This window comes from Gopherus flavomarginatus, chromosome 4, assembly GCF_025201925.1.
Source record: "Gopherus flavomarginatus isolate rGopFla2 chromosome 4, rGopFla2.mat.asm, whole genome shotgun sequence".
NCBI lineage: Eukaryota > Metazoa > Chordata > Testudines > Testudinidae > Gopherus > Gopherus flavomarginatus.
The window spans coordinates 12407227-12423918 of NC_066620.1; the positions used below are offsets into that span (position 1 = coordinate 12407227).

At 44.4% G+C, this 16692-nt stretch overlaps 1 protein-coding gene across 1 annotated transcript in view; it reads left to right on the forward strand.

Annotated features, from left to right (window-relative positions):
• SPTLC3 (serine palmitoyltransferase long chain base subunit 3) overlaps positions 1–16692 on the forward strand; it is an 81634-nt gene that overhangs the window by 25036 nt on the left and 39906 nt on the right. Inside the window, exon 6 of the mRNA XM_050952164.1 lies at positions 12478–12583. Coding sequence (XP_050808121.1) covers positions 12478–12583 — 106 coding nt within the window. The remainder of the gene's footprint in view (positions 1–12477; positions 12584–16692) is intronic.

Sequence of the window (16692 nt, forward strand, 5' to 3'; positions counted from 1 at the left end):
ACTCCCAGGGCCATCCTTAGCCATAGGCAGAACAGGCAGCCACCTAGGGCACCACTAGGTCTGGGGCCACCACCCTGCCGGGAGCCCAGACAAACAGGAAGCAGTGGAAAATGTAAGAGCAGGGCTGCTGAGTCCTAGAGAGAGCTGAATGCAGCACAGTCTGAGGAAGGGGATTGGATGCTGGGAAGTCTCTGGGAAGAGGTGGGGGAAGGAACTCACCTGTGAATGTGACTCTTCCCCCCGGTGTGAGGGCTGTCAGGGCTGTGTTGGATCAGATACTGAGGGGGAGATGAGGCTGGCTCCCTACCTGCTGAGGAATGACAGTGAAAGTAACTCACTTCCTCGCGGCAGCCAGGATTGGAATGGTCACACACGGCTGGGCTCGGGATAGCCAGATAGCATGTGCGAAAAATCAGGACAGAGGGTTGGGGTAGGGTGAGCAGATGTCCCACTTTTATAGGGACAGTCTCAATTTTTGGGTCTTTTTCTTATATAGGTTCCTATTGCCCCCCACCTCCATTCCTGATTTTTCACACTTGCTGTCTGGTCACCCTAGATGGGGGTAATTGGTGCCTATATAAGACACAGCCCCAAATATCAGGATTGACCCTATAAAATCAGAACATCTGGATCACTGCCAGTCCGGGGGAGAGATGCGCTCCCCTAGCTGGGGAGCGCATCTCTCCCTCGGACTGGCAGTGATCCATCTCATCCGGGGGGAGCTGCACAGGGCAGGATGAGCTGCTGTGGCGCCATGGGTGTCCCGTCCCTGAGATCAGATGCTGTGCTAACTTTACCATGGTCTGTTGGGCTGGCGGTGGTGCCCATTGGTGTGTGATCGGACCTGAGGGTTTGCTGCTGCTGTTGCCACTCTGCACCCCAAGAGGTGGATTTTGGGGTCCTGCAGTTTTCCACCTATCTCCTCTTCTACTGCAGCTGTTTGAACCAGCAAGCTGGGGGGTGAGCCAAGCATGAAAGCAGTACTGTGTTGCCATTTTGATTGTCTTTGAGCAAATTTGTTTGCCAAAAATGCTTGCTAACAATCCTGAATTCAATTTCAATAATTTTTTTTTTAAAAAAATCAATATCTTAGCCAAAAACAGAAACTTAAGTTGTTGACAATTATTTGTGATAAGTTTGGTATGGGGAAGGGAGCGGGCCAGTTTTCATCAGAGAAACAAAAAATGTTGACTGACTTTCCTATAGCCCTGTTACTGCTAAATAGAGCCAGAGCCAGCGCTACCATTTAGGCAGCCTAGGCAATTGCCTAGGGCACCAGGATTATTGAGGGAGCGGCATTTTGCTGCGGGGGAAGCAGGTGACTCCGGTTGACCTGCCACAGGCATGCCTGCAGAGGGTCCGCTGGTCTGCGGCTCCGGTGGAGCTGCCACAGTCATGCCTGTGGATGCTTGGCTGCTCCCATGGCTCCGGTGGACCGCCCGCAGGCATGACTGCGGCAGCTCCACCGGAGCCACGGACCAACGGACCCTCCGCAGGAATGCCTGCGGCAGCTCCACCGGAGCCGCGGGATCAGCGCAGGGGGCGGCGAAATGGCCATGTGCCTAGGGCGCGAGAAACCCTAGCGCCAGTCCTGAATAGAGCCCTCCAACAACTGTAATATGCTCATCTCCTTACTAGTGTATAGAGCAGGGGTCGGCAACCTACGGCACATGTGCCAAAGGTGGCACATGAGCTGATTTTTGATGACACACAGCGGCGGGCTGATCGACTCAGCCCATCGCTGCTCTGGGGTTCCGGCTGCTGCCCCATTGGCACCTGGGGTCCCGGCTGCCAGCCCCACTAAGCACCCGCTGCTGGCCTGGAGACCCCCAAGGAACCCCAGGCTGGCAGCAGGCTGAGCAGGCCGGCGGCTGAGACCCCGGCTGAGTCACTCAACCCGCTGTCGGCCTGGGGTTCCATTCACTCAGCTGGCAACGGGCTGAGCAGGACGAAATTCAACGAAATAGGAAAACAAGAGCAACTAATGACAAAGTGCAGGAACCTAGAGCAGTGGTCCCCAACCTTTTTTGTCTGGCGGGCGCCAGACAAAGGACCATGGTGGCGGAGGAGCATCCGCTGAAATGCTGTCGAAATTTGACAGCAAGTAGTGTCATCCAGAGGCATCGGCGCCAAAATGCCGCCGAATTTCAGTGACATTTCGGCAGATGCTCATCCTCCGGCCAGTACGCGGGTGCACTGAAAGGCCCCTGTGGGTGCCATGGCGCCCGTGGGCACCACGTTGGGGACCCCTGACCTAGAGAGCCTCCTGAAGCATGGTGATCATTTTGATTTAAATGGACTTGAACTGTGCGAAGAATTGAGTTGTTGCCACATGCAAAATTGATGATGGACATTGTACAGTTTATTCATACCAGCAAACTTGCCACTCATATTCTACTGACAATTCCTGTAACAGTAGCATCAGGATAACGGAGTTTCTCAAAACTAAAGCTCATTAAAAACTATCTCCACTCTACAATGAGTCAGGAACACTTGACTGGTCTTGCTATTCTTGCAATCGAACAAGACATCGCTTTGTCTTTGTCATACTATGACATTATTACTGATTTTGCAGCCAAAAAAGACAGAAAGATTGCTTTTAATTAAAAACTAATCCTTGTTTCAATACCTTTTCATATAAATTTCCAATAAAATGTTGACAAATCTAAAAAATTATATTTTATTTGCATCATTCTGTCAAATCAGAATTTTTTCTATAGTGCTACTTTTTAGTGCTAGTTCATCAGCATTAAAGTGTGCTTAATTAAGTTAAACTGGTTTTAGTAACATGCATGTGGCAAGTTTTCCAATACTGTAAGCTTATGTTCGTGTTGCTAAGAGCAAGACAGGCACAGGGGCACCAGTTTAATAATTCCGCCTAGGGCACCAAAAATCCTAAGGACGGCCCTGAGAACTCCCATCCAACATCCTAGCTGGCTCACAGTCCTTGGTGTAGGGCTCTTAGGCCTATCCCTTCCTTGCTGAGATTTTGCTGTAGCAGACTTGCCCACCACACTTTAGCTTCCTTAGCTAGCTTCTGCTCCCTGTAGGCATGCATCCCCAGGCCTTCTGCATAGGAGCTGGGGAGAGTCTTTCTATGTGGAGCAGTTAATGCAGTCCTTCTGCTCATTTCAGCCTCTCCCTGCTTTCTGTTGAGCATCAACTCCCTGGGCTTTCTGTGTGAGTATTTCCTTCTCTCTCTTTGACTATCCATAGGCTTCTGTTGCATTTCTCCCCTACATGACTTGCCTATCAGGTGACTTAGCTCATTGTCTCCACTTGGGCAGCTGAGTTAAGTGTGTCACAGATGGGGCTGGACCCATCTCCCCTTAAAGGGCCAGTCATCCTGTTACATGGTCTTTTAAAACATTGTCAACATTGCCTTTTACTTCATTAATGCTGCTGACACTGTGGCATTTGTGGTACTTGCTATATTTGCAAACCCCTATTGTAAAGATTATCGCACGACCACCGCATATTGTCTACCTAAATACTCCCTTTAATTTCAGTTGCTATTTTCCACAGTTCTGTATCATGCCATGTACAGGTACTGTGTAATCAGTTACTACTTTACTGCATCCCAGAGGTGATTGAAGTCATTTAATTATGTATATGTTTATAAAAACGTATGATGAAAGGTGCACTATAATTATAAGATACAGTATCGATATTAGCATCATTTTAATTGGCCAAGAAGCAATTCCATGACCCCATTAAGCACCATTTATGAATAAGCCTGATTCAGAATGTTTTTACAACAGTAACTATTTAAAAATTTACGATCTGATGCGCTTACTAACATTCAGTGATCCGACCTTAGAGATTTAGACATACTAGGCAGTATTTTTAAATTTGTGTCTCTCCTGATCTCTGACCTCTTCCTTAGATTGCACTGTGCTCTATTCAGTAACTTATCCCAGTCACACTTTTTTTGCTGCATGACATTTTGAAGGATGACCTCTAACCACCAAAACCCAAGGGCTCTCAACTCCCCCACCAACACCATCTCCATATTCACCCCCTGATTATTTTGTGCTATTTCCCATAGCACTTGAAAGAAGATATCCATTCAGGGAATGTGATTCAGATCACAGTTCCTAAAAGAATGTTGAAGACATCACATTGATTTTTGACCCATATGTTGATAAATTAATACTCCTTCCATGCCTGATCACTTGTCAAGGAGCCATCATACACATTCTTCTCCTTTACCCCAGTGAGCTAACATCTAATCAGCCTGCTATTGGGGGTTTATGATAAACCAGAGCTGATATTCTCTGTAAAGAATGTGGAGCAAAACTAACAGCAATAACTAACTAGTCCCACAAACACCAAACTGCAGATGGAAAATTAGGTAATTCCCTTAAGCACCTCAGCAAACACCACTGGAAGCTCATCAGATTCTTTCTGTGTAACCCATTGTTCCCTAGATTAGGGATTTGATTTGCCAAAGCCAGTCTAGTTTTATTTAAAAGCTGACTCATTTAACCATTTTGAGTCTTATCGCCTTAACCAGTATTACAGTAAGACAACGCTTATCATTATGAAACGGTGGGAACCTTTTGGAGCATTAGATATAGTTTCTGAGTTAACCCCATTCTGCCTGGATCTTAACATGAATTCTACCTAGAGAACCCTTTTCACTGTGAAACGGTATGAACATTTTGTATAACTCTGTAAACTTTAAGTTTCTGATTTTCAACCCCCAACCCACCCCCATATAGGAAGCCATATAGATAAATACCCTTGCCATAAAGCTACTGTTTTGGAGTGTTCTTATGAACAGATTTCATAAATCAAATCCAGAACCTGCCTACCAACTCACTTTCCTCACCCAATAACTACTAATGGTAGTTTTACACACATGGAATACTTTTTCATCCTAAAAGATCCCAAGTGGTTTTCAGAGCTGTACATGTGACACGTTACCAAAATGCAGCATGGCTGGACAGCTAACTGGCACACATCCAGCAGGACAGACAGAATCCCCTTTGTGAAGGCCCCATCTACACTGTAAACCATTGCAGTTGTCTTGTAGCAAGTTGTGGTTTGCTTTGTAAATGCAACTTAAGTGAATTTTAAAAACAGTATGTTCTGGGCTTTGACTTCATTTAAAAAATATGTTTAGGTGCTCTTTACGTTGCAAAATGGACTGTGTCCGAGGACAGTAGCATTGTAGCTGGCTACCCCAATATCCTTACATTTGTAATGTGTATATAGGGAATGCCTTGCCCAAAAGATCCACGCTACACTAGTCTACACTAGGAATTTACATCAGTTTAGCTATGTCTCTCGGGTATAAAAAAATCCACACCCCTGAGAGATGTAGCTATGCTGACCTAACCCTCAGTGTAGACAGTGGTAGGTCCACAGAAGAATTCTTCGGTCTACCTAACTACCACCTCTTGGGAGGTGGATTACATACACTGATGGGACAAGCCCTCCCTTTGGTGTAGGTAGTGTCTACAGTGAACCGCTACAGCAGCAGAGTTGTGGAGCTATAATATTTTAAGTATAGACAAGCCTTTAGTAATTTAATGGTTCTTCATTGAACCGCCTCAGACACTTTCTTTTTCAGATATTTGAACCTATTGTTCCAGTTTGTCTGGACATACCAGCCCTCAGCTTCAATACTGCACAGCACTTAAGCAGGTGCATAGCTTTAAGTATATGAATAGTCCGATTGACTTTAATGAGACTCCTTATTTGTTTACAGTTATGCACATGCTTAAGTGCTTTGCTGGGTCAGGGCCTTGATGTTTGAACTGCTAAGCTCATTGGTCACACGTAAGCCAAATGTTAGACATGTGTTTTCATTCTCACACTTAGTGGAAATAGTCAACTGATCTACCTGTTATCCAAGCCACATTGCTGGGTGTATGGGGAAGCCTCACTGTGCTGTATCGGCTCTGTGGATAAAAGGAAAACTCTGCATCCAGTACAGTCTATGCAGAGCGTTTAATGAGCATTAATTTGACCCCAACATTATAAAGTATTTTTGTCCTTTTTAAAAAAAAATAATCACTATCCCACAACCTCAGCAGGAGGTAGGTGATACTCATTACCTGCAGGGAATGGGAACTAGTTTGTGTCATGGCTGATGAGGGGAGCAAACAGCTCTCTGAAAGGGGTCTGGTAGTTGCCCTCAGTTGGAGGATGTCACCATGTCAAGGACTTTCTGCTGGATAGCTGGAACAATACTCCATTCATGGAAGCCAAGGGTCAAAGAGTAGAATTGAATTCAGCTATGAAGTTGTGAGAGCTCTAAAGATAAGGTCAGCCAGGAAGGCAAATAGCAATGGGTTGTAATACGGCACTCTAAAAAAGTCACTTATTAAACATGAGAAAGGAGTCAAATTCTCTGCTGATATAAACTGGCACCGTTCCACTGGAGCTGAGCCAGTTTACACCAGCATAGTGTTTAACCTGGTATTACAGCATTGTAAACATGGTATGAAAAGTCAAAGACCTTTGTGCCACTGCCACAGGATACTCAACTAGTGACGAAAACATTCTTTCTGTATTGTTTGTTGCCAGAACAAAACCAAATTGGTTGGCAGCCTTGTGAATGACATTTCCAAAGAGTGCCTACATGTGAATGAGGAAGGTTGGAGAAAGTGACTGCTCCCTACTGTTTAGTTCATTCTCCTTTTACGTGGAACGTAACAGCCTTGATTAAACTGTTTAGATCTCATTTACTTTCACTCTGACTTCTTTGATTGTATATGTATACAAGATACATTGGAGAGAAGGGCAAGGTGCAAACAGTGTGTTGCTGTTATGGTTTTGTTGGTGGCTGAAAATGGTTATTAAAATGAGGGGGAATACTGACACTACCCTTTCATGAATCAACAGCAAGTTTTCTGGGCCACATACTTCTTGAATTACTATAGGGAAAACATGTGCAAGGTGTGTTCCATAACCACCCTATCCATCAAGATTAGCATTGTACAAATAGGGCAGCAAGCTAGAACGTTGATCCCCCTCCTCCCCTAGGTAAAATAGTAGAAGGCATCCAGAAGATCCTGTCTTTTGACAAATCCATGGTTTCCCTCTAATTCCACAATTAAAGAAGTATAAAATGCTTTCAAAACTCAGATAGAGCAAAGTAAAATCTAAATGTCACTATGAGAGAGGGAGAGAGAGACTCCAAATCTAGCTGGATGAAAATGCTTTATAAGACACATGTGCGCAACTTGCAAACTTTTGGCTGATGCTACACAATCCTTTCCCCCTCAATATTATATTTTAATTTACAGATTTATTTTCAGACAGACATACTCGCAACTTGTGTCTATCCTAGACCACTGGTGGTCCCTCTGGTCCAGCCCTATAGCAGGTTTAACTGATCATAGAGTCAGAGAAGATTAGGGTTGGAAGAGACCTCAAGAGGTCATCTATTCAAATCCCCTGCTCAAAGCAGGACCAACACCAACTAAATCATCCCAGCCAGGGCTTTGTTAAAATCTCCAGAAATCATTGGATGGAGCCTTGTCTTTATCTGGGTTCTTACCAGTACTACTAGCACACCAGCAGTAGCTCCAGTGTATCAACCAGGTAATGAAAAGTTGAGGGGGACATGTTCTATTGCAATGGATAACAAGAATATTCAGAGTTATAGTAGTTGATACGAACAGAAATTTTACACATCCACAGGTGAGGCCATAGGGGTGGGCACATGCCCCCAAAAGGCTCTGATCTCTATAAAGTTCCAATCTCGGGCACCCAAAGCCAATATCAACTTTAGCATGAATCAGTGTGGGGAACCAGAGTCAGCGTGGCAACTGTTCTGTTTTTTGAAGGAGACAGTATTAGACTTCCCCCCATTCTGGATCACCATGTCCTAAAGAGATGCAGAGGAAGGGGGGAAAGGGGGAAATTAAGTTCATTTGCACATGTAACACCTTTATGGGCTAAAGGTTTGCAGGCATAAGAAGATTAAAACATAAGCTCCTTCAATGCTATAATGCAGTAAACAAACATTCTAAAATACAGGGCAACTAAATGCTTTTTTTCTTCACCATCTCCCACACCATGAAGTAGACTGACAACCTCAATCACAGGTGTGAGGATAGATAGATTAAGCCCTGATTCTGCAAGCATTTACACTAGTGCTTAACTTTAACTTGAGCAGGATTACTCACATGTGTTGAGCAAAGTTGAACATGTGTGTGAGGGTTGGCAGAATCAAGGGTTTAGAAAGACTCTCCCCTAACTCTGCAATCTACCTCTTCACTAGTGCTGACACACCCAAGTGATTGCTAACCCTCTTCTCCACACTCCCCCTCGAACTCCATGGGTGTTAGGACAACCAGACCTTCCAACCTTAACTCCAGCTCATGAGCTTGGGCAAACAGCCTTTTCCTAAGACAGATTCCAGCACTAGTCCAGTTTAACAGTGTAGGTTCCTAAACCAAAAGAACCTGTAGACTCTGGGGGAGATTTTCAAAAGCACAAAGAGGCATCAGGCCAACCCACACTGATTTTCTTTGAGAACTGGGTGCCTAAGTTCCCCTCTGTGTCTTTGAAAATCTCCCCCCTTATTGTCAGGCTGATGTCATGCAACCAGTAACATATTCTGTTGGCCCCACTTCCCTGGAGTCCTTTTACCTTACAAATACTAATGGTAGTCGGACACCAGCCTTGAGAAAGGGTTTTTGCTCCCCCCTCAGCTTAAATGATTTGGTTTGTTTGGATATAGGATAAGGCAGAATGCAAAAAGAAGAACTTCCACTCACTAAATATGCAAAGCACTTGGCTGTTCTGGTGAGGCTGCAAATGAGTGCTCTGAATAGCTGCTAAGCAAATCAGTTTAAACAGCAGGAGAATTTATTTACTTGATTGCCATCTAGTGGACAACTGTGCTGTCTACATTGCATTATTCTCCACGGGGCGACAATCACAATCTCAGAACTCAGCCGGGTGAGCAATCGTTGCCACAATTTGCCTGCACCCTAAGTGGCAAATTTGGAACTCTCTCCACTGGTATGCAAGACTCAAAATAACCTAGTTTTGCTGTGTTAGAATGCAAGCCAAGGGACATTCCATGTAGGGAGACTGCAATCTTTCTTTGTGCCATGGAGCAGCATTGTACTGGAATCATCCTAGAAATTATGGAAGAAGGGATTGGTCATGTTGGAGACATGGTAGTGAAATGGCCAGTGCCTAGAGACAGAGCCACAAATCGACAAAGGGAAACACCAGGTTTTTTCTTCCTTGAATACTTGCAGTAGCAGATGTGTTCAGTCTATACAGATGCCCTGGGCTTTGCAGATGGGACAACATATTGGTTCAAAGCGGTAGGACAGGAATGTTCCTGAGAAACTAACATCAGGTTGCACCAGCAACAGTTACTCTCATTGTTGGAGTATTATTTTATTGTTCTGCCTTTTCTAACCACCACTGACTAATGAAAGGTGTTGTTTTTTAAGTGAAGCAATTAATATTTTGGGGGATTGCAGAAGCGAAGGCTGGAGGGCTGAATAATCTTTTCCGAGATCCATCTGACTCCTACTCCTCTCCTCACACTATGTCAATTTGTTTCATTAATCTCTTGCTCTTTCTGTTGAAGAACCTTGTATTATCTCTAACCTCCATTTAGAGGGCAGCAAATACAGCCAGTGATTGGCTGCATTGAGGGGACCCGCAGAGATCTTTTGTAATGGCAAAAGAGGATACTAATGATACAGCTACATTCAGAATGTAATTTGGTATTCTCTAACTCCTCTTGAATAGCCAAATAAAAAAATTTGCAGTTTATAATAAGTATATCATACCTTATAAATTGACAAACCACTCAGCTCAGTTCAAGAGGAAGCAGGGCCGCCCAGAGGATTTCGGGGGCCTGGGGCCATCAGCGGCAGGCGGCTCCGGTGGACCTCCCACAGGCGTGTCTGCGGAGGGCCCGCTGGTCCCGCCGCTCTGGTGGAGCATCCGCAGGCACGCCTGCGGGAGGTCCACCAGAGCCGCGGGACCAGCAGACCCTCCGCCGCCATGCCTGCGGGAGCTCCACCGGAGCCGTGGGACCGGCAAGCGGCAGGGAGCCCCCGCGTGGCGAAATGTCTAGAGCCGGCCCTGTTTGGTGGCGGGGGGCCCTTCCATTCTGGGACCCTCCGCTGAAGTGCCCCAAAGACCCGCGGCGGGGGCCCCCTGCCGGCGAATTACCGCCGAAGCGGGACCCGCCGCCGAAGTGCAGCCCGCTCTTCGACGGTAATTCGGTGGCGGGAGGCCCCCGCCGCAGGTCTTCGGGGCACTTCAGCGGCAGCGGCAGGTCCCTGAACGGAAGGGCCCCCCGCTGCCGCATTACCGCTGAAGGTCCCGCGGCAGGTCCCGCCTCAGTGGTAATGCGATGGCGGGGGGTCCTTCCCCCCCGGAGCGGAAGGACTCCCCCGCCAGCAAAGACCGGGAGTGGAAGAAGCTCTGGGGCCCAGCCCCGCAAGAGTTTTTGGGGGCCCCCGAGCGAGTGAAGGACCCCACTCCAGGGGCCCCGAAAAACTCTCGTGGGGGCCCTTGCCCCTCTTGCCGCCCCCCTCCCCGGGCGGCTCTGTGAGGAAGCACCTACTTTTTGCTAAGGGCTAAAGCAGAATATACTTAATGACGCTGGATAATACCTTTTGCTATCAAGTCAACGGGACTATTCACGTAGTAAGGTACTGAGTAAGGTCCCCAATCTAACCTGGTGTAAGGACAAGGTGCACAAACACGGTTCATTACTCTGCATAGTTTCAAATATGTTGGTATTGACTGAAGTGCATCTTCATAAAGTGGAAGGGTTGTATTTTCTTAGAAATATAAAGATCAAGATTAGATGTCGTAATGCTAAAAGAATAACACTGCATTCAAGTTTTATTGCAGAAAATGTGGAATTAGTTCATACAAAACATGCCAGCAGTGTTTGTAAGGTATCATTGTCTTCTCCTAGCCACCGACCTGCAAACACAGACACACAGGACTGTTTTCATGGGTGTAAAACTATCAAATCACTTTAATGGAGAGCACAGGGCCCTAATGCTCTAGTGCCAACCAGTGCTTCTACAATGGTCACTGAATTCTAAGGCACTGCAAATTGCATTGTGCTCATGGGCTTCAAGCACTCCAGAATGCTTGGTCAACGTGAGGCAGAGCATTGAGCCTGAGTTGCAGAATTGAGATCTAGCTCTGTGTTTCAAACACCCAAATTCAAAGGTATTCAGATCTAACATTCTGGCTGACTCCTCTCTTAGTGGTAAAGGCCACCTATGAAATGCAGATCAGATCACCATTCACAATCTGAAATCGAATTTCCCACCCAAACTTGAAGGTGATCTGATCCAGGAATATGGACCCACGTCTAAACCACAGTAGAGTGGTAGAGAAAAGGGTTCAGCCAAATGAAGTAGACACAGACCCATCCCTCATGTATCCACCACCAACTCAATCCTAGTTCTGGCAGCAGTCAGGAAATTGAGACTGCACATTTCCAAATGCCATGCAGGGTACTGTCTTGAGGCATTCTGGAATGTGTACTTCCAGGTTCTCACAAACTGCAGGAAGTAGTCAGCTTCAAAGAGGTTTCATCCAAACCCAAATATTGGTCAGTTTTCAGTCAATTGTCAGTGGGGAGCCACATTTTGGTACTGCCCTAATCTTTGTACAGTCTTTTCTTTTTCTTTTGTACTCACCATTCCTGCCAACGTAGCTTCTGCTGCTCCCAGTGGTGGGTTTTTATGCTGACGGGAGAGCTCTTTTTCATCAGCATAGAGCGTCAGTCAGCTGCAGCACTGTAAGTGTAGACGTGCCCTTAGTGAAAGGGAAAGGTGCTAATGGAGGGAAGCAAAATACATACGAATTATAATCTGTCTACTTAATCTCCTCTTTTGTCCTGAATTGTAATAATCAGAAAACTGTAAGACTAGATTTTCAGTTTGTGTCCATCAATGTCCTCCATAGAAGTCAAGGAAGCTAAGGTGATTTATACTAATTAAGGATCTAGCCCATAGATTTTATTACAACAAGCTTGCACTTGTAGGGGGAAATTTTCGTGTGTCACTGACTTTCAGTAGGGATTGTGCTCTTAAATCCCTTAGACTCGTTTGAAAATCTCCCCCTGTGAAGTTCAGGATGCTGTGTATTTCTTCAGTGCAACTAAAAAATTATAGACAGTTAAAATCAGGAACTGACAAAAGTGTTTCAGTTTTATTTTTAAATAGAGAAGCTGAGAGTTTCTAATGGTTAAAAGAAAAGTTTTTCCTTGTTGAGGTGCATAGTTGCAGAAAGCTCTTCTGGTCATATTATCACAAGATTAAAATCAGGCAAATTAAATCCAATAGTAGGCCTGTAGCCGTTGTGCAACTGAAGTGTGCATTTAGAAGACATTTCTCTAACTGTCGATTTCTTATTTAAAAAAAAAATTAGTGGCCAGAAAGAACTTAAAACTTCCTTTTAACGCCCCTTATGTTAATACTTTGTTTTCTTCCTTTCTTTTATTTTTAAATAAAGACATGCAGAGCCTAGAGAAATTACTGAGGGATGCAGTAGCATATGGGCAGCCTCGAAGTCGCAGAGCATGGAAAAAGATTCTCATCCTAGTAGAGGGCATTTACAGGTATGTAGGCATTTACAAATGTGTGAGTACTTTGTATTATAAAGGAATTTAATAGGCGTAACACTGAGATTGCCTGAGAAATTCAGTGTATTTTTTTTAATTGCTTCACAGCTCAAGTAGGATCTTCAGTGGCCTTGCTAAAAATTGTTGCCCTGCAATATTAACAGTAATAAGGCAGTAAAGACGGTTTCGGTGTTTTATATATAAATCCTGAAGGTCAGTCTAAGCCCTAGTGTAAATAGAAGCAACTCCAGTATGGTCCCTGTATGTGATTTTGAATATTGGTTTGCAAAGCACTTTCCTTTGGGATGGGGTATGTTATATAAATGCAAAGGGCAGATCTTCAGCTGGTGTAATTGTTGTAGCTTCACTTAAGTCAATGGAGCTGTGACAATTTACAGCAGCTGACAATCTGCCTCAAGGTGATTAAATGGAACAGCTTTCTAGAGTTCTCTGTTACGCGTTGATGAATTGAAAAAAGGTACAGGTACTGGCACTATACATTTTGCATGCCCGTTTTATACCCAAACAGTTGAGTATAAACATTTAGGACCAAATTCAGCCTTAGTGAAACAAACATATCTCCAGTAATCAATGTCCAATGGAGTTGCATTCAGGTTGTGGGTACAAAATTGGGATTTAAAGTATTATACAGTAGTGGTACCCATATCCCAATATAAGAGGGCAATGCATAATCGAGTCAACTTTGGAAGTCTGTCTAGTATGATGCATACTAATAACACCTTGCAATTGTACAGCAGAGTTTTTTTATATAGCATCCTTTCAGCCCAAAGGATGACAAAGTGATTTACAAACCAATATTGAAAGTTACACACAAGGATCACATTATCCATCACTGAAATACAGCCACGTTGAATGGCAGCAATTTATGGTTTTTGACTTATTAATGCTAGTCATTCTGAGCAAGATTTTTTTTTCATTCGGATTAGAACTAGGCAAAAAATTTTGGCCGACAAATTTTTCACCGAAAAATGCAGATTCAGGTTGACCGCAACATTTCACAAATTTGTGTCAATTTTGGCAAATTGTTTCAGTGGGAAAAAAAAGAGGAAAAAAATTTAAAATATTAAAATGGTTCATTATGCCATTTCTGAAATGAAATGTTTTGCTTTTTCTGGCTAGATTTACAAGGGAGTTGATTTGCGTTTATTTTTTAGAAAAGAAAAACAGTTAAAAATGCCAAAACACCTTGAAACACATTTTTTGATCTTTTTGTTTTTCCAGAACTTCTGAAAAAATTCAGTTTCAAGTTGACCCAAAAAGGATTTTTTTTAATTTTTCAGATCACAAGCAAACCACAACTCTAATAATGATGCCTTTTCTTTTTTCATGTCGTCATAACTTCATAGTCGTCAGCATGTTCTTTTTGCATAACTTGTACAGGCTGCTGCAGAGAACAAGTCAGCCCTCATCTAAACACTAGTCACTCAGGACTGAACAGTTTAACAGCAGACCAGCTGATCCAAAGCAGGCTGAATATCTCCCTTTAACCAGAATAAACAGAACAAAGCTGCAAATAAACATAGCTCTGTGCCGCTGAAAGAAAGTTACGTTTTAAGGACTTTGATCATGCAGAAATTAAGTGGACCACCAACATTTTAATGACAAATACTCCTGCCAGTCGTCACATGGCCTACAGAAAACCCTTTAGCTGCTGTACTTTGTTCAGTTTTCAAATCCTTTACTTTGGATGTGCACCAACAAGGGAAAGTGAAGGCACCTTTGTGTCATGGATGCATTGGTTAAAGTGAGCAGTTGCACAGACCCATAATGTCAGCTGGCTCTGGCATTTGTCACTTAATCAATCTCCAATTTAATGGGACACTGGGCAATAGTTTTCCTTAGATCTGCAGCTAGTATTCACAGAGAATTTTCTTTCTGAAGAAAGCAGAAGAGCCATGTGACTTTCTCTTGTTATGCACAATCACAGCATGTAAAACTTCAGAGAGAGAGTTTGATTCAAAAGCTCCAATTCAAAGCAGCCTATAGGAGTTAGACACCCAGCAGCCACTGACTTTCAGTGGGATTTGGGCACCTATTTCCCTTAGTCTCCACTAAAAATCCTAACCTCGGTGTGGTGCCTGCTAAGTGTTTGTCAAAGAAAGTCTGCATAGGAGGACATGGAGTCAAATACTGTACCTGGGATCTCTTGTTTTTTTGTTTTAAGTGCTGGATCATTTATTTCCACTAATAGCCTTTGTATCTGTGCAAGCAAAAAGCATAGAGTAAAAGTAGTAATAATACTTAGCTTTCTTAGAGCGTCTCATCAGAAACTAGTCCAAACATTAGCTAGTTTTAAAATCTTTATTGTATACTTGTGAGGTAGGCAAATAAGAAATCGAAGCTCATGCTTCAGATAGCAAACCAGTTCTGTACTGGGTCGAGAAGGAATCCCTACAGCATTGCCACCATGATATATCATTGCATAACTGGCTAGACGCAATATTGGATGAGAGCTGACCTGTCCATGAAGGACTGGTTCTTCTTGAGTGATGGTCCCTGTGTGTGTTGTATGCATGACTATGCACGCGTACCATGTGTCTGAGTCTAGAGAACTTTAGTAAGCCGGGTCCATTGGTCCGCACATGTGTGGTGGTTCTCCTCATGCTCTGAAGGATATAAAGGGCAGGGCAAACCAACATCTCTTGAGTTCCTTCTTACCACTTCATGGCCTGAATAAAAATTCTGCTTCAGTCTTCCTATTTTAATATCAGTAAAACAATTTGTAAATAGTTTTAGTGATTTTTTTTTAAGTTTAATGTAGTCTTGTTTTATAGTAAGTATAGTGAGCTTAGTTCTCCATGCCCTGGGAAGCTTCTCCATGTAGAGAGGAACTATGCCAAGAGTCCCAAGAGAATTGTGTCTCCTGCCCCTGTTCCTTCTCTGTCAGCAAAAGACCACCAGCACGCCCTTTATTGCCTCACCCAAAGGCATTATCTGTTGTTCCTTCCCTCTCCAAACTAGTGAAAGACAAGCGCTCCACCTGCTGAAACACCTCATGGAGCAGGTCATGAGGCCTCATTCGGATCACAAGGATCACATGGATCACAAGGAGTTAGTTCCACATAAACCTGACATTCAAGAAGGCAAAGGAAAAAGGATCCGACAGTACTGTTTCTGGCTTCATCCACCAGATCATAAGATCAGTACCCATCAGGCCTGTCTGAGAGCTCCATGCTGGGACCCCATTCAATGGTTCCAGCTCACTCCATGTGGCATTCTCTGAATACCCCATTGCTGGCCCTGAATCCGCTAGTCCCCTCCTCAGAGGCTCCCCAAACATCGGGAAGAACCAAAATCTTTACCGCACAGTAGAATATTCCTACCAGGCCCAGTCCTGCTTAGAGACATCCCTATGCCCAAAAAAATCACTTTGAGAAGAAGAGGATCGCCCCCTACTGCATCCACAACTCAGAGCATCCTCCCACTGGTACAGATGGCACCGCCAGTAGAGCAGGAATCTATTATTTTGTCAAACAAAACTGAGGCTCCAGACAGAACCCACAGGAGGTTTTGGAACCATCCACTTTCTTCAGGTTATGGCTATTCAGAGAACCGTTACTACCCTATATCTTGGGGATCTCCCCCATCACTCAATCCTTCCTACTAGCCTAATGGGATCCGCATAACAGATGTACTGGATCTGTGCAAGAATCACACTGACCGACCCTCTTCTCCCAACAAGTAATAACCAGCTCCATCCAAGTTTGTGGAGGAAGAAGCTGAGCTGGATCCACTGGTTCTGCCAGTTCAGATGGGTGTGTTATTCTCTTCACCTGAGGAGGAAGTTGCTCCATCATCCCCTTCCTTGCCCAGTGACCACAAGCAGTACCAGGAGCAGTTATAGAGAGTAGCCACTGAGATTCAGATACCTGTTGAGGAGGTCCAGGACACGCAGAATGACCTATTGGATATCATCCAGCCCTCTGGATGAGTCACCCTAGAAAGGCCAACCTGTGAGATCCATGTAGCATACCCCTGCCTCCTGTGCCCCTACCTTGAAGAGGGTCGAAAAATGATATTTTGTGCCAGATAAAGGAGCAGAGTTTTTATTCATTCATCTAGTACCCAACGCTTTCATGGCACAA